Genomic DNA, 25128 nt, shown 5'->3' with positions numbered 1-25128 from the left:
GTGTTTCGTCTGACGCTCCGAGACACACTCGTTTATGATGGAGGGAAAACAGACACACTGCAGAAACGTACAGTTTTATTAGTGATATTCTGCACCAGTTTCACAGGAAGTGATGATTTTGTTCTCTTGAACACGAGATCTTAACGCTGCTTTATTCACAGATGTTTTATGCGTTTAGATGAACACCACTCGTGATTTCTCCCGCAGGCACATGATCGTCCCCGAGAGAGAGGCTCTGTTTGCAGCGCTGGCCAATAACCTGGACATCATCAACCAGCAGAAGACGGTTCTGGACCGTTTGTCAGGTGACCTGCACAAGCTCAGACTCTACAGAGGAACATCAGCGTGGAGCTTCGCCAGCCGAACGCCCTCCACACCCTCAGAACAGAGGTGAACACACACCTGCATCATCACACACCGCACACAACACACACCGCACACAACACACACCCTCAGAACAGAGGTGAACACACACCTGCATCATCACACACCGCACACAACACACACCCTCAGAACAGAGGTGAACACACACCTGCATCATCACACACCGCACACAACACACACCCTCAGAACAGAGGTGAACACACACCTGCATCATCACACACCGCACACAACACACACCCTCAGAACAGAGGTGAACACACACCTGCATCATCACACACCGCACACAACACACACCCTCAGAACAGAGGTGAACACACACCTGCATCATCACACACCGCACACAACACACACCCTCAGAGCAGAGGTGAACACACACCTGCATCATCACACACCGCACACAACACACACCCTCAGAACAGAGGTGAACACACACCTGCATCATCACACACCGCACACAACACACACCCTCAGAACAGAGGTGAACACACACCTGCATCATCACACACCGCACACAACACACACCCTCAGAACAGAGGTGAACACACACCTGCATCATCACACACCGCACACAACACACACCCTCAGAACAGAGGTGAACACACACCTGCATCATCACACACCGCACACAACACACACCCTCAGAACAGAGGTGAACACACACCTGCATCATCACACACCGCACACAACACACACCCTCAGAACAGAGGTGAACACACACCTGCATCATCACACACCGCACACAACACACACCCTCAGAACAGAGGTGAACACACACCTGCATCATCACACACCGCACACAACACACACCCTCAGAACAGAGGTGAACACACACCTGCGTCATCACACACCGGACACAACACACCCTCAGAACAGAGGTGAACACACACCTGCATCATCACACACCGCACACAACACACACCCTCAGAACAGAGGTGAACACACACCTGCATCATCACACACCGCACACAACACACACCCTCAGAACAGAGGTGAACACACACCTGCATCATCACACACCGCACACAACACACACCCTCAGAACAGAGGTGAACACACACCTGCGTCATCACACACCGCACACAACACACACCCTCAGAACAGAGGTGAACACACACCTGCATCATCACACACTGCACACAACACACACCCTCAGAACAGAGGTGAACACACACCTGCGTCATCACACACCGCACACAACACACACCCTCAGAACAGAGGTGAACACACACCTGCGTCATCACACACCGGACACAACACACACCCTCAGAACAGAGGTGAACACACACCTGCATCATCACACACCGCACACAACACACACCCTCAGAACAGAGGTGAACACACACCTGCATCATCACACACCGCACACAACACACACCCTCAGAACAGAGGTGAACACACACCTGCATCATCACACACCGCACACAACACACACCCTCAGAACAGAGGTGAACACACACCTGCATCATCACACACCGCACACAACACACACCCTCAGAACAGAGGTGAACACACACCTGCATCATCACACACCGGACACAACACACACCCTCAGAACAGAGGTGAACACACACCTGCATCATCACACACCGCACACAACACACACCCTCAGAACAGAGGTGAACACACACCTGCGTCATCACACACCGCACACAACACACACCCTCAGAACAGAGGTGAACACACACCTGCATCATCACACACCGCACACAACACACACCCTCAGAACAGAGGTGAACACACACCTGCATCATCACACACCGCACACAACACACACCCTCAGAACAGAGGTGAACACACACCTGCATCATCACACACCGGACACAACACACACCCTCAGAACAGAGGTGAACACACACCTGCATCATCACACACCGCACACAACACACACCCTCAGAGCAGAGGTGAACACACACCTGCGTCATCACACACCGCACACAACACACACCCTCAGAACAGAGGTGAACACACACCTGCATCATCACACACCGCACACAACACACACCCTCAGAGCAGAGGTGAACACACACCTGCATCATCACACACCGGACACAACACACACCCTCAGAACAGAGGTGAACACACACCTGCATCATCACACACCGCACACAACACACACCCTCAGAGCAGAGGTCATCACACACCGCACACAACACACACCCTCAGAGCAGAGGTGAACACACACCGCACACAACACACACCCTCAGAGCAGAGGTGAACACACACCGCACACAACACACACCCTCAGAGCAGAGGTGAACACACACCGCTGGCTACACTGCAAAAAATGCTCTTCTTACTCAGTATTTTTGTCTTGTTTCCAGTCCAAATTTAAAAAAATTCTTAAATCAAGATGCATTTACTAGACGAGTAAAATACCATACGATATTATGTCTTGTTTTCTGGTGAAATTAATAAAAATGAAGTGATTTGTTGCTTAAAACAAGCAAAATTATCTGCTAATGGGGTGAGAAAAATATTCTTAATTCAAACAGAAACAATATTATTTTTCTGACCCCATTAGCAGATCATTTAGCTTGTTTTAAGCAAAAACTCACTTAATTTAGATTTATATCCCAGAAAACAAGACATAATATCGTATGGTATTTTACTCATTTAATAAATGCGTCTTGATTTAAGAATTTTTAGACATTTGGACTGGAAACAAGACAAAAATTCTAAGTAGGTTATAGTTATAGTTGTTTAATTTTATCGATTTATTGCTGTATTGTTTTATTATGTTTTGTGAGGTGACTTTGAGTGCTCAGAAAGGTGCCTATAAATAAAATGTATAATTATTATTAAGTAAGAAAAGCATTTTTTGCAGTGCATTAATGTCATAAATGTGCATTAACTCATTTTTTTTAATAATTTAGTGTTCATCAGAGGGGTCCAAGAGCTGAGGACTTCTGTTGCACTTGAACCACTAAAACCACTAGTTTAATGATATTTGTTTAATCAGTTTATTGCAAATGTTTCAATGATAAATGAACCATGAGGATATTGAGAGAGTGTCGCTGTAAAGCGCTGTGTGTTTGTGTCATGGAAGAAGCGTCAGGGTTCACGTGCGTCTGTGTGTTGTGCAGTCTGGACCGCGAGCTGGAGAGTTTGAAGGAAGCTCTTCTGAAGGCCAGTCTGGAAACGGCACCCAGAACTCAAGATAAATCACCATGTAAGAGTCGCAGGGTTGGTGAGATGATGTCAAGCCGCGTTTCCACCGAAATTACCCGGAACAATTTGTCCCTGGAGCCTTTTTCCCCCCAGACCTGTTGCTGTCTGCGTCTCCCCCGCGATCTAAAGCACCGTGTAGATTATAGGCTAGTTAGCCCGGTGACGCAGGACTGAGCGCTACTTTACAGTTCCCGCTGGATTTCATCCTCTGAATATGTAAGCAATAAGGAAGAGAGGCTGTATGGTGAATAAGTCACGGCTGAAGGGCGTTGTTAGGCACGATGCACTTATTCACCATGCAGCACAGCCTCTCGTACCTTATTGCTTTAATAAAACGGTTACCACACAAAATATTAAAGCCGAAAAATGTTTCTATGCAACTTTCATTAAGTAAAATCACTAAAAGGCTTCCTTCCGCTGGAAAAAATAGTCCTTGACCATAAACAGCAACAGAAGTCATACATTATTTCTCCATTAGATGGCGGCAAAGACTCTTTATGAGTGAGTCTGTCAGTAGAGAAGACTTGTATTGAAAGGACTCAAAAGTGTGATCACAGAGAAGGAAGACGCAACTGACAGATGACTAGGGCACCGAAAACCCCTGAACTGTTTAAAGGACAAGATATGGCAGCGGACATTCAAACAAATTTTTTTATTATGAATACAGGACTAACCTGCAGGAAAATGCTGTGTCTACTGTAAATGCTTCTCCTCCTTCAGAGTCGGTCTAAACCAGCGCTATAGGAACTACAGTGACGTCAGTGTTCTCTGATTGGCCGAACGCATGTGAAACACCAGCACACGCCATTATTATAAAGGCTGTGTAAACACACAGATTATAGCCTATATATTTACTAACTCTACGAACATGTAAAACAGAGATAGATGAACCTCTCAACCTTTATCTTTACGCTGAGGAGAAAACCCAACACAACTTTGAGGAGAACAAGAGAATCATGATCATGTGTTTCTGCTCAGCAACACTGGACATCACACACACACATACGCTAATAACTCTTCATCACTGTCTACTTTCAGTGTATAACACTTCTATATAATAACGCATTAGACTGTCAGACAGATCGTACACTAATGAACACGGAGAATGCGAGCACTGTGTTCTCAGCGCCGTCAAAATAAAAGTCCCAACAACAGGCGTGTCTTTCGTCACTTCAGAGTTCCTACTGGCGCTGCGAACGCAACCAGGAAACCTTCCTAAGGGAACCTTTAGTTCTCTGGGAAACACCCTGGAGGCTCGATCCTCGAGCTATCCGGTGCGAAAGCCCCTTTAGTTCCTCCAAAAGGAGTTCCTAGAACTAAAATCGTTCCTAGTTCCTGCGGTGCGAACACACCAAAATCCGGGAACTTCCGCCAATAGTTTCTAGGAACTATGAAAACGTTCCTCTGGTGTGAAAGCCCCTTAATTTATATTTACATTTAGATCCTGATCCAAAGTCCCTCGTTCCTGCGGTGGAAACACGGCTTCACACGTCAATCTGAATGATCCATGCCAATGTGATCTGTGCATACATGTGCAGACGCAATCAGAGATGTTAATCTGTGTGTGTGTGTGTGTGTGTGTGTGTGTGTGTGTGTGTGTGTGTGTGTGTGTGTGTGTGTGTGTGTGTGTGTGTGTGTGTGTGTGTGTGTGTGTGTGTGCAGCTAAAATGACCCCAGCCAAGCAGTCTCAGCTGAGGAACTTCTTGTCGAAGAGACAGACTCCACCGGTTCGCTCCACGGCTCCCGGTACGTCACGCGTGTTTTCCTGAGGTCTGCATGTGTCTTGTGTGCATGTAGTCTAGATTATGTAATCAATTGTTTTAAAAGGCCAGTAAATTATTCATAATTAGATTCGCCCAAACACCATGTTCTAACCAGACGCGCGATAAATAGAAAAAATCTTAGGTCACGGTGTTATTCTCTTTTAATTTTGCTTTATAAAAAAAGCCTATTGCATATAAAGTATGTTCAGAAACTCTTCCAGTTTATGGAATTGCACACCGATTTACATAAATAATTTCATTAAGGAGTGTTCTCTCAGCAACTCCTGATGATCACATTTGAATTATTGTTTGAGTTATCCCTCAGTGAGTAATTTAACCTTGTATTACTGTGACTTTGTCTAGCAACACCCTAGCAACCACACAAAGTACCTTAGCAACCACCTAGCAACACCCTAGCAACCACCCAGAACACCCTAGCAACCACCCAAAACACCCTAGCAACCACCCAGAATACCCTAGCAACCACCTAGCAACAGCATAGCAACCATCCAGAACACCCTAGCAACCGCCTAGCAACACCCTAGCAACCACCCAAAATACCTTAGCAACCACCCAGAACACCCTAGCAACCACCCAAAATACCTTAGCAACCACCTAGCAACATCCTAGCAACCACCCAAAATACCCTAGCAACCGCTTAGCAACACCCTAGCAACCACCCAGAACACCCTAGCAACCGCCTAGCAACCAACCAGAATACCCTAGCAACCACCTAGCAACAGCATAGCAACCGCCTAGCAACACCCTAGAAACCACCCAAAATACCTTAGCAACCACCTAGCAACACCATAGCAACCACCCCGAACACCCTAGCAACCAGCCAAAATACCTTAGCAACCACCTAGCAACACCATAGCAACCACCCAGAACACCCTAGCAACCGCCTAGCAACCACCTAGAACACCTTAGCAACCCACTAGAAAACCCCCAACAACTTTTTAACTTTAAACTACTTTAAACTTTAAACTAATTAAAACTTTAAGCTAATTTACTTCAAACTAATTTAAACTTTAGACTAATTTAAACTTCAAACTAATTTAAACTTTAGACTAATTTAAACTTTAAACTAAATTAAACTTTAAACTAAATTAAACTTCAAACTACTTTAATCTTCAAACTACTTTAAACTTCAAACTTTCCGGTACAAACTTTCTCAAGCCAACTTAAAGTTTGTCTCGATGAACTCTTTAATTTAGATTTTGTCTATCAAACTCATTGAAATGAACAGATTCACATAATTTGATTTGAAACGATCCAAGATCTCTCCGTGTCTCTCGTTCCTCAGCCAACCTGTCGCGGTCCGCGTTCCTGTGTCCGCAGTTCTACGAGGATCTGGATGAGGTGAGCTCGAGCTCGTCTCTGTCTCAGGTCCTGGAGCCCGAGGACTCGCTGGCGCTGGCCGAGGACGGGGATGAGCCGGTTCTGATGCCGGTTATGATGCCCAGCGTCCCGAGACACCCGACCGTGGTCCGAACGCCCTCCATACAGCCGGGCTTCAGTCCCAGTCCCTTCAGCAGAGTCCCGATCATCAGTGCCGGTGAGACACATCGTCAGACGCCTTCAACATTTCTCACATTATCAGTTTATTCGCTATAGTTTAGAAAATGGTGATAAAATATGAGCAGAACTCAGTTGATATTTGACTGGTTTTGTCCGTCCTTCTGTTAGACTGTCTCACACATGAATTATGTTGAATATCTGTCAGCTGTTAAATTTAACTACACAATTAGATAATACCAGTTTAGCTCAACCAATCACCAAGCAATGCTTCATTGTGTTCAGTCTGTGTGTAAAAAGAGCATTAGCAATTAAAGAAAACACACTTCAGCAAAACATGATCAGCTCAAAGTGTCTGAATCATTTTTAATGCCATATTTTTATAAATTTTACTGGTAGTCACTGTATGAAGAATATTTGGGTATAATATTTTGCTCTCCTCACTTACATAAATGAACTATAGTGTCCTGCACACACTAGTAAGTGACATCTGGTGTCTGAATAATCTTAGTTTTGACTGTACGTCTCTTGAATGTGTTGCAGCTCCGAAGATAAACATGGACAGTGCCGACAGCACAGCGCTAGCCACAAAAACAGTGAAGCACGGAGCCCCGCCCTCAGAGAGGACCACGCCCACAGAGAAGGCCACGCCCACCACAGTCCCCGCCCCTCAGGCTGCTGGAAGAGCCGCCCTCAGTAGACACATGACCAGCCAGAAACCAGGTACGAACACACCGGCCTTCACACGTTTACCAAATAAATCAAATATTTAGAGCTGATCTTTAGTATTCACAGGTATGGGTGTAACGATACCCTCACGATTCGATACACATCACGACACTGAACTCACGATACGGTATTATTGCGATACTCCAAGACATATGGTGAAAGGTTGCAAAAAATGTACTGTTGATTAAATGCTAAATCTGGTGTTAGACTGTGTGTGTAAATGAATAGACTTGGACTTGGTGCTGAAACCCAAAGCACAGGACAATAGAGACACCAGAATAACAATATTCATGATTCTGAAGCTGAAAATACTCAATTATTGTAGACTAATATGCTTTACTCTTTCACTGACTAGATATATTTAAAATAATGTAGGACACTTTTTACTGGTAACATCAGACATTTGGCTTGACCCACAAATATACATTATATTCAACATTATATATAGTAGTTTAATGTAGTTCTGGCACTAAAACTCAGAAAACCTTTTTTTTTCTCACACTGTAATTTTTATTTTGGGTGAACTATACACGATACATATTGTTGCATTTTTGTATTGCGATATATTGTGACACAATATATTATTACATCCCTATAATCAGGTCTTTATAATCATTTCATTTACATCAGATGTGTGTTTATCAGTGTAAGTGTGTGTCTTTACACTAGGGGGCGACAGACACCATAGACTGAACTGCAAAAACATTAGTTTTCTCTCAATTTATTGTTATAATACACACTACACCTAAAAAGATTTAATGTTTTTAGAATTTAAGGATGCGTTAAATTGATCAAAAGTGACTACAGACATTTATAATGTTACCAAAGATTTATATCAAATAAATGCTGTTGTTTTGAACTTTCTATTCATCAAAGATTCCTGTAAATATAAATATGAAGCAGCACAACTGTTTTCAACACTGATAATAATCATAAAAGTTTCTTGATCATCATATTAGAGTGATTTCTGAAGGATCATGTGACACTGAAGACTGGAGTAATGATGCTGAAAGTTCAGCTTTGATCACAGGAATAAATTACACTTTACTGTATATTCACATAGACAACAGATGATTTACATTATAATAATATTTCACTGGTTTTAGAGCATTTTTAATAAAATAAACACAGCCTTGCTGAGCAGAAGAGACTTTCAAAAGACATTATTATTCCAAACTTCTGAACAGTCGTGTAGAAAAAAAGTTTTGTAAAGTATTATAGAAATATCATATAAATTAGGTTTTTGTTTTAATAGATTAATTACACATTATAATCACCTTGTTGCAACTTTTGAAGCCTTTTTCACTTCTCTAAGACCATAAGTGTGAATATTCATGATTCTCTCTATAACATCTGCTTTAGAGGGTTTAGTGAAGCACCAGTGAGAGTTTGAGCTGACGTTTTCATAATCATCTGAGACACTAGATGTATTGCATTATTGACGTTGCGTGACACAAGCGTTATATAATAACTGATGAATGAAGTTATTTTTGTCTGATTCTGATGTGTGTGTGTGTGGTTTCTAGGAGCGTGTTTGACCGAGTCCACGCTGAAGACGGTTCCTCAGGTGGTGAACGTACAGGAGCTGAAGGACAAAGGGCCACACACACCTGTGTCCACCGTCATCAGGTGAGAGAGGGGCATTATGGGGCAGTTTTACTGTCGTCACGCTCCGCTTCACAACAGACTGAAAATGCATTATGATGGCCAGCAACCCGTCAAAATAAAAGCTTGATGGTTCAGCATTTAAAAATAAAGTCAGAAATATTAGCATTGTAATTATATTTGTATTATAAAAATATTCAAAAAATGTTTTTTTAAATTCTAAAAAGGACTCAATAAAGGAGTAAAATATATATATTTTTACAGCTTTTTCAGCTATTTTTATTTTCACTCAATAACTTTGTCAATAATGTTATCTGTTAAAACTCATCTTTGATCACCAAAATTACATATTTAAATGTTTTTTCCTTTAAAATATCTTGAATGTAACTCGACACCCTTGCCTCATTTAGTATGCGCGGTTCTATGAATATGCGAATGAGCCCCGCCTCCACTCACTCACTCAGCTCAGAGATCCACTGGTTGACGATCACACGTTGATCTGATTGGTTACAAGGTAGTTTGTGACGTCAGAAACACCAGCGATTTCAAAGTGTGTTTTTGAGACTGTCTTTGGTTCACTGCAGTTTTAAGGAGGAAATACTCAGCAATGCTGTCGACTTATGAACTTACACATGCTTTGACTTAAAAAAACTTTCAAATATTTTCAAATACAGCTATTCAAGTGTGTGTGTGTGTGTGTGTTCTATGAATCTACTCGCACTGTGAAATCCTCTGAAATGAGGTCAGGGTCAGTCTGTGTGTGTTTATTATGGGCTGTGTGTGTGTGTGTGTGTGTGTGTGTGTGTGTGTGTGTGTGTGTGTGTGTACGCTGGCCTGTTTTAACCTTTCACATGAGCTCATCTTCCCTCAGGCGTGTGTTCAGACCGCGATCACACACTCTCATCTGATGAACAGCAGTCACACACACATCAGTGTTTAGTGTTCCTCCCGTGGGGTTCAGTTACAGTGTGTCAACGACGTTATTAATCTGTCGTCACTGCATATGAATCATACGCTGCGGAGATGATTGACAGGCGGCCGATCTGTGCAGTGATGATGCGTTGAGGATCCATGAACTATGATAAATAATTTAATCACTTATATATAATATAGATAGTGTTATAAGTTATCGTTATAATAATCGTTATCGTCATATTGTCATATTTAACGAATACTTATTATCATTAACGTAGTTATAGTTATTGCGTTAGTTATTATAGTAATCTTTTACATTATCGCTGATGTTAGTTATCATTAATTATTTATAGGTGACATTGTTGTAAATTTTTATCATACTTATAGTTAACGTTATTCATTAACATTGTAGTTGTTAGTTATCAATATTGTTAATGTTGTAGTTAATATATCAATAGCATAGTTGTGAGTTATTAATGTTATAGTAATTATTTATGATCATTGTTTGTTATTGTCGTTGTCATTAGATATTTACGTTAGTTATTAAAGTTGTCACTGTTATAGATATTATAGTTATCGTTTTACAAATCATTATTGTATAGTTATCATTAATAGTTAACAACATTTGTTATAAGTTTATATTGTAGTTATTATAGCAGTGTTATCATTATCATGAAACATTAACATTATACTGTCATTACACAGTTAACATTACAGTTATTATAGTTAAGTGTTTGTTATGGTCACTATCATTATAGTTGTTACAGTAGAAGTTTTCATTTATTATAACTATAGTTAATTATTATTGTTTTTATCACGCATTGCATGCACTATATTATTACTATAGTAATAAAGTAAATGATGTTTATAACCTAAAGCATCGTTAACACCATAGTTATCGTTATAGTTGTCAGTGAATGTTATAGTTAGTTATCATCATTGTTAATTTTATAGTTATGATTATAGATGTCATTTACGTTATTGTTGTAGTGGTTATGGTCCATGTTATAGTTAACACTATAGTTCTCAGTTTCAGCAGTTATAGTTATAGTTACAGTTATAGTTATAGTTATGAGTCTTCAGTGTGTGAAGTTTCCCGTTGAGTCACTGCAGGATGTGAGAGTTTGTGGTGATGATGATTTGACATCACTTCCTGTCTGAAGGTGTGTGTGTGTGTGTGTGTGTGTGGGGACGCCTCATCTGTGTGTGAATGCTCAAGACAGTGTGTCCCATGCAACTTTAACCCAGACACATGTATTATTAACGCTCGAGCTGTTCGCCCTGAGACAGCGACTGCACACACACACACTCCCACACACACTCACACACACTCACTCACACACACTTACACACTCCCACAGTCTCACACACACTCACACACACACACTCACACACACTTACACACTCCCACAGTCACACTCACTCACTCACACACACTCACACACACACACTTACACACTCCAACAGTCACACTCACTCACTCTCTCACACACACACACACTTACGCACACGCAGGCACACACACACTTACGTGCGCACACAGTCACACTCACACACATTTTTGGAAAAATAAATAAACCTAGAAAGTTTGGGAAAAGTCATAGATATTTGTTTCACACAATATGTTCAGTTGGTAATACTTTGGATAATTCTCTATACTTGAAGCCGATATATTGGCCGATAAGCAACTGCTTTTATTTTAAAACCTGCAGAAATCAATGAAACATCAAGATCTTTCTTTTCCCATAATCACTTCCTAAATGAAGCCTACTTTAAAGATGCCTTCACTTTTACAATTGCTTTTAATTTCCTATGGCAAATAAATGATCGTTATCAACCTAATTTTCTTATTGGACTGATAACGATTACATTAGAAATTAACATTTATCGGACGATAGCGATATATTGTGCATCTCTAATATCGGGTTATGCCTTTACTTAAAATAGGCACTCATAGATTGTGTGAGTGAGTGAGTGTTAATTTCATTTTTTTCACAGACGAAAACGAGACGATAACTAAATAAAAACTAGTTTTGAATGACAAAAACTATGACGAAAATCTATTGACATTTTCGCCAACGAATAAAAACTAGACGAAAATGTTAGATAGTGACGATTTGGGAAGCGTTCAGTCTGATGTCCTGCATTTGTGGTAGATGCGCACATTACTGTGACGTGCTGATCTACCCAGCGGCACACTGCGCTGCATGTCTCATAAAACGTTAAAACATGTAAACGTCTGGGAGAATGAGCAGAGCAGACATGTAGATCTGAATATGAGTGACGACGCAAAAAAGAGAGCTCTATATTCGGTATGGTTTTCTGTGCGCACACACCCGACCCGAAGCGTGCAGTCGTGCACATAGACACCTATACAGCGCGCAAGTTCTGAATTGAGCTCTCTTTCGTGTCTGAATGGACAAATACACACAACATTATGTCTAAATGTCCGTTTTGGAGAGTATTCACGTAAATTATGTCGGTTATGTCTTAAACAGTTGTGAGTGTATCGTATGTGCATCAGTGCAATTGGATCCGATGTCTTAAAGTGACAGTGGGTAATAAACCTAATGCGGTCTGTGTCCTTAATATTGATCAAGCAACAAAAGAAAAAGAGAAAAGCATTCACTGCTCATTAATAGCTTTAATAAGGATTCATTATATTTAATTCATACAAATAAATATGTCTGCTTGAAAGAATAGAGAATGATGTATGCAAGTAGTTATAAAGAATTCATATAATATCATTAATTGAAAAGAAGACTGTGTTCTACTTTAGGAAAAGTGGTATTTAATTTTAAGATATTTTTTTAAGTTACAGTAGTTAAATCTGTATTGCACGTTCAAACTTTAAAATCATTCATATTAGCAGGTTAATGTTTTCTCCGGGAGTATATGGGTTTGGGAATTTTAGAGAAATTCTAAATTAATGCATTTCAATTTAAACCCATTATATTTTAGTCTACTGTAATCTACTGTAGATTTAGTCGACTAAAATCTTATTGTATTTCGTCGACTAAAACTAGACTAAAACTAAAACAATTCAGATGACTAAAATAATGACTAAAACTAAATGGCATTTTAGTCAAAAGACTATGACTAAAACTAAATCAAAATTTGCTGTCAAAATTAACACTGGTGTGAGTGTGTGTGTGTGTGTGTGTGTGTGTGTGTGTGTGCGTCTTCCTGTCTGTATTGATATCTTTATAAACAATATTTATAAAAAGGGCGGCAGTGGCTCAGTGGTTCATGTAGATTGTCTACAAACCGGAAGGTTGGTGGTTCAATCCCCGGTTCCACCTGTCCAAGTGTCGAGGTGTCCATGAGCAAGACACCTAACCCCAGCTGCTCCCGACGAGCTGGATCGCCTTGCATGGCTGACACCGCCGTCGGTGTATGAATGAGTGAGTGAATGGGTGAATGTGAGGCAATATTGTAAAGCGCTTTGGTGGCCATTGGGTCTGTGAAAGCGCTATATAAATGCAGTCCATTTTTTATCTCATACTGATGCAGAAAGAGAGTGTGTGTGTGTTTGGTTTGTTCGCTGTGCCGAGGTCAGGTGACCAGTGTAATGATGTCACTGTGTTTATCAGAGCACATCTCTCCTCTTCCTCTGCTCCAGTTACCGCTCTTCATCATCATCACATGACCTGTGTGTGTGTGTGTGTGTGTGTGTGTGTGTGTGTGTGTGTGTGTGTGTGTGTGTGTGTGTGTGTGTGTGTGTGTGTGTGTGTGTGTGTGTGTGTGTGTGTGTGTGCGCAGTGGCAGGGATTTGCCCTCAGGACACACTCCGCGTGATCTTCCAGACGTGAACTCAGAACATCAGAGCGCTTTTATTCAGGCTGTTTCTGAGACGTATCCCAGCATTCCTAAACACAGAGACATTCATCTGTAAATATGGGCTTTTCAAACACACACACACTCACTCGCACACTCACTCGCACACACACACACACACACACACACAAACTCACTCACACACCCTCACACACACTCACTCACACCCACATACAAACACGCACGCATGCACTCACACTCACACACACACACACACACACATACACACACTCATGCACGCACTCATGCACGCACTCACTCACTCACTCACTCTCTCACGCACACACACACACATGCACGCACTCACTCACTCATTCACTCACTCTCTCACGCACACACACACACACACACACACACACTGTTCACTAAGGGTCTGTTTTGACCTAGTGCCAAATGAAATCCATTTTATTTTTCCCAATATTCATTTTTTCAGATGTTAAAGCTGCTCTCAGTGATGTTGGGGGACGTCACTTCTTGTTGATGTTCGAAGTATTGTCAAACAAAACGGAGGCTAGCTCGACCCTCCCTCCTCCTCATCCCGGCCCCTCTCCCTCCCTCCTCCTCCCTCATCCCAGCCCCTCCCCCTCCCTCCTCCTCCTCCTCCCTCATCCCAGCCCCTCCCCCTCCCTCCTCCTCATCCTCCCCCTCCCTCCTCCTCCTCCTCCCTCATCCCAGCCCCTCCCCCTCCCTCCTCCTCCCCCTCCCTCCCCCCTCCTCCTCCTCCTCATCCCGGCCCCTCTCCCTCCCTCCTCCTCCTCCTCCCTCATCCCAGCCCCTCCCCCTCCCTCCTCCTCTCCCTCCCTCCCTCCTCCTCCTCCTCCTCATCCCGGCCCCTCCCCCTCCCTCCTCCTCATCCTCCCCCTCCCTCCTCCTCCTCCTCCCTCATCCCAGCCCCTCCCCCTCCCTCCCCCCTCCTCCTCCTCCTCATCCCAGCCCCTCCCCCTCCCTCCTCCTCATCCTCCCCCTCCCTCCTCCTCCTCCTCCCTCATCCCAGCCCCTCCCCCTCCCTCCTCCTCCCCCTCCCTCCCCCCTCCTCCTCCCGGCCCCTCTCCCTCCCTCCTCCTCATCCCGGCCCCTCTCCCTCCCTCCTCCTCATCCCAGCCCCTCCCCCTCCCTCCTCCTCATCCTCCTCATCCCGGCCCCTCCCTCCTCCTCATCCCAGCCCCTCTCCCTCCCTCCTCCTCATCCCAGCCCCTCCCCCTCCCTCCTCCCCCCTCCTCCTCATCCCGGCCCCTCTCCCTCCCTCCTCCTCATCCCGGCCCCTCTCCCTCCCTCCTCCTCATCCCAGCCCCTCCCCCTCCCTCCTCCTCATCCCGGCCCCTCTCCCTCCCTCCTCCTCATCCCGGCCCCTCTCCCTCCCTCCTCCTCATCCCAGCCCCTCCCCCTCCCTCCTCCTCATCCTCCTCATCCCGGCCCCTCCCTCCTCCTCATCCCAGCCCCTCTCCCTCCCTCCTCCTCATCCCAGCCCCTCCCCCTCCCTCCTCCTCATCCTCCTCCTCCTCATCCCGGCCCCTCCCTCCTCCTCATCCCAGCCCCTCCTCCTCATCCCAGCCCCTCCTCCTCATCCTCCTCATCCTTCTCCTCATCCCCTCTTTCTGCTTTTCTGATGGAAATTCGGGAGTTCGTGTTCCTTCCATTCTTTATTTGTTCATCGTCTCTTTGGTCTTGTGTCGGCCATATCAATATTCAAAAGAATATAATTCTAACGTTAGTTGTGTGTGTGTGTGTATATATATACAGTCGTGCTCAGAATTAATCACACCCCTGGTAAATATGATCAAAAATGGCTGTAAAAAATAAATCTGCATTGTTTATCCTTTTGATCTTTCCTTCAAAAAATCGCAAAATTCTAACCTTTCATTGAAGTAAAAGAATTGAAAGTGGGGGGAAAATCACATTATAAAATAAACGTTTTTCTCCAAAACACGTTGGCCACAATTATTCATACCCCTAGAATTTTTTATGAGTAAAATGTCTCTGAAGTATATTCTCATTAATATTTACCTTTATTTAGCACACCAGGGTGACTAGGAACATGAAACTGTCCAGCTATGACTTCTTGTTTCACAGGAGTTTAAATATGAGGAAACACAAAGGCCAAATTCCCTTAATCATCACAATGAGGAAAACCACAGAATATAGTTCTGATGTGCAGCAAAAGATTGTTGAGCTTCACAAAATAGAAAGTGGCTGTAAGACAATAGCTAAAGAATTGAAAATCCCCATTTTGACCATCAGGGCAATAATTGACCCTTCGCAAAGACCCGCCCCCCTTAGTTACTGTCGCTATGTCCGACAAGCTACACTGCTCTCACGCCACACCATGTTCTCACGCAGTGAAAAATACATCGCGGAGCAGAGAGGAGACTGACAACACGCTGACAGACAGGACGGACCAGGTTACTTTTCGGTTACTTTTGATATTAGACATATTAAACAAAGTCTCACCTTTCAAATTTTGTCATTTTTTAAAAGAAATTTAAACGATACATACCGTTTTGTGGCTCTTAAATGTGTCTGACAGATCGCTGTAGAGCATCAGTTAAAGCTGCCCGTGAACCGATCATCTCTTCCTTCTAGTTAATTTATAGCATCAAATAAACATGAATGAACATCAGAAGGAATGTTGTTTTAACCGCGGAAAGGCGTCAGTACACTCCGTTTTTTAAGTTTAAATTATCCCATGTTAATCTGCTATCTCTCCTGACTGCTTTGTCGGACAAAATGGCGGATGGTGGATTATGATTGGTTAGATCGCCTGTCAATCAAGCTCCCTGCGAAGGGTCAATTAAGAAGTTATAATCAACTAAAGATGTTACGAATCTGCCAGGAAGAGGACGTGTGTCTATATTGTCTTAATGGACGATGAGGAGGATAGTTTGAGTGGCCAAAGACTCTTCAAGGATCACAGATGGAGAATTGCAGAGATTAGTGAGTCTTGGGGTCAGAATTATCAAACAACTCCTACATCCCGACATGTTGTTTGGGAGGGTTTCAAGAAAAATCCTCCTCGCTCCTCCAAGAACAAACTCCAGCATATTCAGTGGTCAGACACGACTGGATCTTCAGACGGCACAGGGTTCTGTGGTCAGATCAAACTAAAAAGGGCTTTTTGGCAGCAAACACGCTAGATGGGTTTGGTGACCACAAGGATAAAAAGTCCCCCATGTGTACAATTTAATATACCGTTGGATCTTATATGTTTTGGGCCTATTTTTCTGCTGGAGGTGCTGGACTTCTTGTTCAGATACATGGCATCGTGGATTCTATCAAATATCAACAGATAAAAAATCTAAACCTGACGGCCTTCTGCTAGAAATCTTATAATGGGCCGTGGTTGGATCTTCCATCAGGACAACGATCCAAAACAAACATCAAAATCAACACAAAAATGTGTAACCGAGCACAAAATGAAGCTTCTGCCATGACCGTCCCAGTTCCCTGACCTGATGAGTGGCTGAACTGAAGAGGAGAAGCACAAACATGGATCTGGGAATCTGCAGGATCTGGAGAGATTCTGTATGGAGGAATGGTCTCTGATCTCAGGTCAGGTGTTCTCCAAACTCATCAGGCATTATAGGAGAAGACTCAGAGCTGGTATCTTGGCAAAAGGAGGTTGCAGAAAGTATTTAATAAAAGGGTATGAATAATTGTGGCCAACGTGTTTTGGAGAAAAACATTTATTTCATAATGTGATTTCATTCCCACTTTCAATTCTTTTAATTCAATGAAAGGTTAGGATTTTGCCAATTTTTTTAATGAAAGATCAAAAGGATAAACGATGCAGATTTATTTTTTACTGCCATTTTTGATCATATTTACCAGGGGTATGATTAATTCTGAGCACGATTGTGTATGTATATATTATATATGTATATATATATATATATATATATATATATATATATATATATATATATATATATATATATATATATATATTTTTTTTTTTTTTATTTTTTTTTTTTTTTATTTTTTTTTTTTTTTTTTTTTTTTTTTTTTAATCATTAAATTCAAATTTAGTAATCAAAAATCATATCGAATTAATTGAAAGCATGAAATGTTTCATTTTAGGGCCCTGTGAAATCGGTTTTATCTTTTCTTATTCCATTTTATTTTTCCCAAATTCTATGTTTTCTCTGTTTCTGGGCTCCATTTTAATAGTTTAATTACATTTTAATAATCAAAGCATGTCATTTGAGCTCATAAAATTGTAAAAAAAAAAAAAAAAAAAAAACATTAAATTAATACTACTACTACTACCATTACTAAGAATAAAATTATTAAATTGTAATTTTTATATTTGTAAAAATTTGTTCTGTTATAATTTGAACAGTAAACCTGTTTTGCAGCATTTCGTTTGGCAAAATATAAAATAAATTGTTACATTTTCATTTGAGAGGTAATTTGAGTTGTACAGTTGTAATGTATTTCTGTCATCATTTCTTCAAGTTAAACCAAACTTTTATTTTGGCGAGTTGAAGTGAAGGTGTGTGTGTGTGTGTGTGTGTGTGTGTGTGTGTGTATCTGCGATTAGTTTTCTCAGATGAAATGGTGAAATGCTGCTAAAGTGACTCTCAGATCAAGTTCATGTCATCATGTGCTCATATAGTGAGACTTCAGATTTTAATATTCACAATCATTAGTTCATATTGCCATTTGATTAAGTGTACATCCCTACTTTTGATTTATTCATCCAAAAAGGGCCAAATTCAGTGTCAGTTATGCTTTAAATTCTGTTTTTATGACTAAATTCTGCAATGCATGGCCCTCAGATGATAGATGTTCTCCTAAGAGTGTTAGTGATCATAGTTCCTGATGTGTGTGTGTGTGTGTGTGTGTGTGTGTAGCGCGTCTGTTCCAGCACCGGCGGCTCAGGTGGTTCAGCAGGTTCTGGCTACGGTGGAGGCCAATAAAGTGAGTCTCGCATGAGCTACACTACAGGAAACATCACACTGCTTCTTAAAGACCAGCATGTAATGTCTGACGTTTGGTGTATCGCTGTCTTCACTCTCACAGAGTTCCTTTCAGGCTGCGCTAAAGGTCCAGTCGCCGGCCCAGACCACATCTTCCAGTTTCGTGTTCGGTAGGTGTGAGCTCCCATGCGCTCAAATGTGTTCAATTTAGCATTCATCCTTCCCTCGGGTCATTTTGACACGGACAATGATCGCACTTGAACCACGAATACACAACTAATAAAAAATGTATGGATTTGAGGAGTTTTGTGGTTGAAATTTAAAAAAGTAACAAATCCTTCTCTCGCGGGTCAATTTGACCCCGTTAGGAATGAATAGAAAGTGAGGAATGCTTCAGTGCACATAGAAAAACCTAAAAATGCTCAAAAATCAAACTAAAAGTGGTAAAACTTTACCAAAAGAATATTTTATAATGTCTACATGTCTATGTGAATGCATACTGAAGTGAACTGGCTTTAGGACCCAGAGGAACAGCTCATTTGCTGCATATAGAGCTATAAGGCCATCTAGAGTCATGGAATATCATGTTATATTATTATTTTTCTACAAGAGGTCTGCAAAGACTCCCGATGTAAGATATTTAGAGCTGGTTATTCATGAAATTGTGAGAAATTTTTTAATTAATTTGAAAGAATGTGATGAATGTGCTTCTAAATTACTATTTATTTATTATTTATTGATCAAATCTAGTAATTTAAAGGTAAGTAAAATAAAAAATAACAAAAAATCTCTCAAACAAATTGCTTTAAAAAAATAGAAAAAATATCAAAATAAAATAATCTTTGTGGACAAAAAAAAAAGAAGTATAATTTTAGGGCTTCGGGTCATTTTGACTGATTTGGCACAGAACGCGAGGGAAGGATGAGGGTTTAATGCATCTTTCTGAATAAAAGTGTGAGTGTTTAATATTGAGCTGGGTTGTGTGTGTCTGGTCCAGGAGGAGCAGCAAAACCTGAAGCAGGAGCTGCTTCATCTGTCAGCGAGAAGAACTCGAAGGGCTTCTCGTTCTCTGCACCGTGAGTTATTAAACATAATTATAACTACCTCAACCTCTATATACACTACCATTGGGAAAATCTTTAAAATAACTCTCTTCTGCTCACCAAGGCTGCATTTATTAGAATAAAAATACAAAAAAACTGTAATATTGTGAAATGTTATTACAATTTAAAATGACTGTTTGCTATTTTAATATATTTTACAATAATCATAAGTGTTTCTTGAGCATTAAATCATCATTAGAGTGATTTCTGAAGGATCATGTGACACTGAAGACTGGAGTAATGATGCTAAAAATTCAGCTTTGATCACAGGAATAAATTACACTTTATTATATATTTACATAGAAAACAGATTATTTACATTATAATAATATTTCACAATATTACTGTTTATTTTTTTATTTTTTAATCAAATAAACGCAGCCTTGGTGAGCAGAAGAGTTCTTTTAAAAACATTAAAAATCTTCCCGATCCCAAACTTTTGACTGGTAGTGTAAGTCTTCCTGATTGCTATTGATTGAGTCTTGACTGAAGCGACTCCACATTTCAGTGTCTCTTCAGCAACTCTTCTGATGTCATGTCTAATGTCTTTATATTTGATTGTATGTAAACATAAGACTCATATTTTGCTGTTTCACAGGTCAACAGGGTTCAGTTTCACATCTCAACCCCCGGACGCCAACAACACTCAAGGTATCGTCTCCATATGTGTCTCGTCTCATTTAGAGATGCAAACATTAGATTTTTTACACACTTTAGATTTCCTTTTTATCACTGTAATTGTCAGAAAATGTAAATTTTCAGTATCAATCCAATGGCCAGGAGTCAGTGCTGCATGAATCTGCAGAAATCGCAGCATAATTTACATCAGTGTTTCTCAACCAGAGAGCCGGGGCCTTAGCAATCTTCCAAATGGCCTCAAGATGAAAGTCTCTTTGTAGTCGATCATTTCATCCCTTAAAACTCATCTTTGATCACCAAAATTACATATTTTCCTTGAAAAAAAATGTCTTCATGTCTTAAAATATCTTGAATGTATCTCGACACCCTTGCCTCATTTAGTATTCTCGGCTTTATGAATATGCAAATGAGCCCCGCCTCCACTCACTCACTCAGCTCAGAGATCCACTGGTTGGCGATCACACGTTGATCTGATTGGTTACAAGGTAGTTTGTGACGTCAGAAACACCAGCGATTTCAAAGCGTGTTTTTGAGACTGTCTTTGGTTCTTAGAATTCATCTCAGATCTTGAAAATAAATTAAAGGAAACGTGAACGTTCAAATTTCCAACTCAAGGTGAAAAAAGTGTATTCTATAACAAATAGTTTTAGTCACTCTTAGGGGTGTTACAATACATCGTTATATCGCGATATAAAAATGCGATGATATGAATCGTTGATGTAAACGATATGACTCGCGATGTAGAGTTAGTTTTATCCAAGGCTTACTGTATTACTAAAGTATATTTCCACATGGCTTGTCTTAAAACACCAAATGGACATTTAAAAGCTTGATTTTCACCACAGGGGGACATTAAAATGGACAAATCAAGCATTGAAAATCAGCTAAAACAACTATAAATCAAATTGATTTTAACTTTCTGCAGATTCAATTAGTCATGCCGTCTTAGTAAACTTCTTTCTTTTCTTTCTCTTCTAATCCTACAAACAGCAAAGAGTTCTGGCCCGCCAGGCAAGTTCTCCTTCGCTAGCAGTGCCGGATCAAAGATGCCGTTCGGCCCTGGTGGATCCGAGGAGCCTTTTTCCTTCACCCCAAAACTGGCTTCTCCCGCCCCGAGCGCGAGCTCCTCTACCCCGCCTCCAGAGACTCCTAAACTCCCTCACGCTCCCAAAGCCCAAGGAGAAACTCTCGGCTGCTTCTCCGGCTTAAGAGTCGGCCAGAGCGAAGAGCTCAAGGATGCCTCCAAATCCGCGCTAGGTTTCACCTTTGGACCACCTGGCAACGGATCCACAGGATTCACATTCAATTCCGCGCAAATCAAGCCTGCGGAAACTGGAAGCACAACAGCAGAATTAGAAAGCGCCACAACAGAAGCTACAAAAACGACTACGCCACAAGCTCTCGGCACGCCTACACCCGCCGCTAAACCACCAGAAGGAGCGGCTCCCTCAGTAAAACCAACTTTTACGATTCCCTCGACGACGTTCTCACCAGACGCCACATCTTTCGGCAGTCTTCTCCGCGCACCTCTTCAAGAGACGACTCTTCCAACAAACTCCCTCCCAACGACGACGACTTCACCCGAGTTGGCTAAAGAAGAAGCTAAAGAACCTCCCAGTCCTAAACCGCTAACTTTAAGTGCGCCAGTCGTATCGGACACTGAAGCCGCGGCTCCCATCATTACAGAAACCATTACAGCAACTTCCATCATGCCTCCAACTCCTCCAGCTGTGGAGGTCTCGCCCGCACCTCCTCCATCAGTTACTCCACCATCCGACACGCCGACGGCTGCATCCGAGCCTCCTTCAGCAGAACCGGTCGCTAATCCCGCTCTTGAGCCTATTAGCAGCTCTTCTACAGCCACTCCTGCTCCTCAAGAGACTCCAGCAACTTCAACCTCTGACAAACCAGGCTCAATCTTCGGCACCGACGCTCAAACCGTCAGTTTCTCCACAGTCGCCACTACCTCGGCTTCATCCACCCCGTCCACAGCCATCACCACTAGCGCAGCTCCTACTTTCGGACAATCTCCCACCGCTCCGAATACAGCGTTCGGATCCACCGCGTTTGGCACCAATCCGACCTCTGGCTTTGGCAAGCTTGCGTTCGGACAGAGTCCTGCTGGTTTCGGCCAGCCCGCCGCCTCCGGCTCTGCTAGCAACTTCAGTTTTGGTCAGGCGGCGTTTAGCGCGAGCTCTGGGTTTGGGTCGCCGGCTACGACCTCCACCACGTCGACGGCCACCGGCGGAGGAGCAGGGATATTTGGAGCTACTAGTGCTAACAGTGCTAGTTCCTTCTCCTTCGCGGCCGGCACTGGCACCGGCTCCGCAGCCGGCACTGGAACTGGAACTGGACTCTTTTCCCAAAGCAGCGCTCCTGGTTTCGGACAGCCCAGCGCAGGCTTCGGCCAGGGGTCCATGTTCGGGAGCAACACCACCACGGCGTCCTCTGGGTTCGGTTTTGGACAACCATCAGGTGGGTTTTTACAAAATGCACTGGACAATCTGTTTACACAAATCACAGGGTAGTTTATTCCGACAAGATAGAGTAGGATGTAGAGTTGGGAATCGAAAATACTTGGTCATGAATCGTATACTTGTTATTGATTCCTTTGTGTGCATTTCAATATGACTAAACAATTCAAGCTTGAGACGACTCGCACGCTGTTTTCTGTGCTGCGTGTGTATCAGTATATTGGATCCGTACAGCTCTTAAAGTGACAGCAGCCTAATATTCCTACTCTATAATAACTCTAATATTCCTGCTCTATAATAACACTAATATATAATAACGCTAATATTCCCGCTCTATAATAACGCTAATATTCCCGCTCTATAATAACACTAATATTCCCGCTCTATAATAACGCTAATATTCCCATAATAACACTAATATTCCCGCTCTATAATAACGCTAATATTCCTGCTCTATAATAACACTAATATTCCCGCTCTATAACACTAATATTCCCGCTCTATAATAACACTAATATTCCTGCTATAATAACACTAATATTCCTGCTCTATAATAACACTAATATTCCCGCTCTATAACACTAATATTCCCGCTCTATAATAACACTAATATTCCTGCTATAATAACGCTAATATTCCTGCTCTATAATAACACTAATATTCCCGCTCTATAATAACGCTAATATTCCCGCTCTATAATAACGCTAATATTCCCGCTCTATAATAACACTAATATTCCCGCTCTATAATAACGCTAATATTCCCGCTCTATAATAACACTAATATACCCGCTCTATAATAACACTAATATTCCCGCTCTATAATAACACTAATATTCCTGCTATAATAACGCTAATATTCCTGCTCTATAATAACACTAATATTCCCGCTCTATAACACTAATATTCCCGCTCTATAATAACACTAATATTCCTGCTATAATAACACTAATATTCCTGCTCTATAATAACACTAATATTCCCGCTCTATAATAACACTAATATTCCCGCTCTGTAATAACACTAATATTCCCGCTCTATAATAACGCTAATATTCCCGCTCTATAATAACACTAATATTCCCATAATAACACTAATATTCCCGCTCTATAATAACGCTAATATTCCTACTCTATAATAACACTAATATATAATAACGCTAATATTCCTGCTCTATAATAACACTAATATTCCCGCTCTATAACACTAATATTCCCGCTCTATAATAACACTAATATTCCTGCTATAATAACACTAATATTCCTGCTCTATAATAACACTAATATTCCCGCTCTATAATAACACTAATATTCCCGCTCTATAATAACACTAATATTCCCGCTCTATAATAACACTAATATTCCTGCTATAATAACACTAATATTCCCGCTCTATAATAACACTAATATTCCTGCTATAATAACACTAATATTCCCGCTCTATAATAACACTAATATTCCTGCTCTATAATAACACTAATATTCCCGCTCTATAATAACACTAATATTCCTGCTATAATAACACTAATATTCCCGCTCTATAATAACACTAATATTCCTGCTCTATAATAACACTAATATTCCCGCTCTATAATAACACTAATATTCCCGCTCTATAATAACACTAATATTCCTGCTATAATAACACTAATATTCCCGCTCTATAATAACACTAATATTCCTGCTCTATAATAACACTAATATTCCCGCTCTATAATAACACTAATATTCCTGCTATAATAACACTAATATTCCCGCTCTATAATAACACTAATATTCCCGCTCTATAATAACGCTAATATTCCCGCTCTATAATATAATAACACTAATATTCCCGCTCTATAACACTAATATTCCCGCTCTATAATAACACTAATATTCCTGCTATAATAACACTAATATTCCTGCTCTATAATAACACTAATATTCCCGCTCTATAATAACACTAATATTCCCGCTCTATAATAACACTAATATTCCTGCTCTATAATAACACTAATATTCCTGCTCTATAATAACACTAATATTCCTGCTCTATAATAACACTAATATTCCTGCTCTATAATAACACTAATATTC

At 41.4% G+C, this 25128-nt stretch overlaps 1 protein-coding gene across 1 annotated transcript in view; it reads left to right on the top strand.

Annotated features, from left to right (window-relative positions):
* The window catches only part of nup214 (nucleoporin 214), a 94183-nt gene that overhangs the window by 34122 nt on the left and 34933 nt on the right, over positions 1-25128 (top strand). Inside the window, exons 19-29 of the mRNA XM_079872171.1 lie at positions 208-390; positions 3468-3553; positions 5215-5298; positions 6622-6873; positions 7377-7556; positions 9089-9191; positions 18770-18836; positions 18939-19005; positions 19833-19911; positions 20537-20589; positions 21568-23052. Of these exons, the coding sequence (XP_079728297.1) occupies positions 208-390; positions 3468-3553; positions 5215-5298; positions 6622-6873; positions 7377-7556; positions 9089-9191; positions 18770-18836; positions 18939-19005; positions 19833-19911; positions 20537-20589; positions 21568-23052 (2639 nt within the window). The remainder of the gene's footprint in view (positions 1-207; positions 391-3467; positions 3554-5214; positions 5299-6621; positions 6874-7376; positions 7557-9088; positions 9192-18769; positions 18837-18938; positions 19006-19832; positions 19912-20536; positions 20590-21567; positions 23053-25128) is intronic.

This window comes from Squalius cephalus (assembly GCF_949319135.1).
Source record: "Squalius cephalus genome assembly, chromosome: 5".
NCBI classification, from domain to species: Eukaryota; Metazoa; Chordata; class Actinopteri; order Cypriniformes; family Leuciscidae; genus Squalius; species Squalius cephalus.
This window is presented reverse-complemented; position numbering and strand designations above follow the sequence as displayed.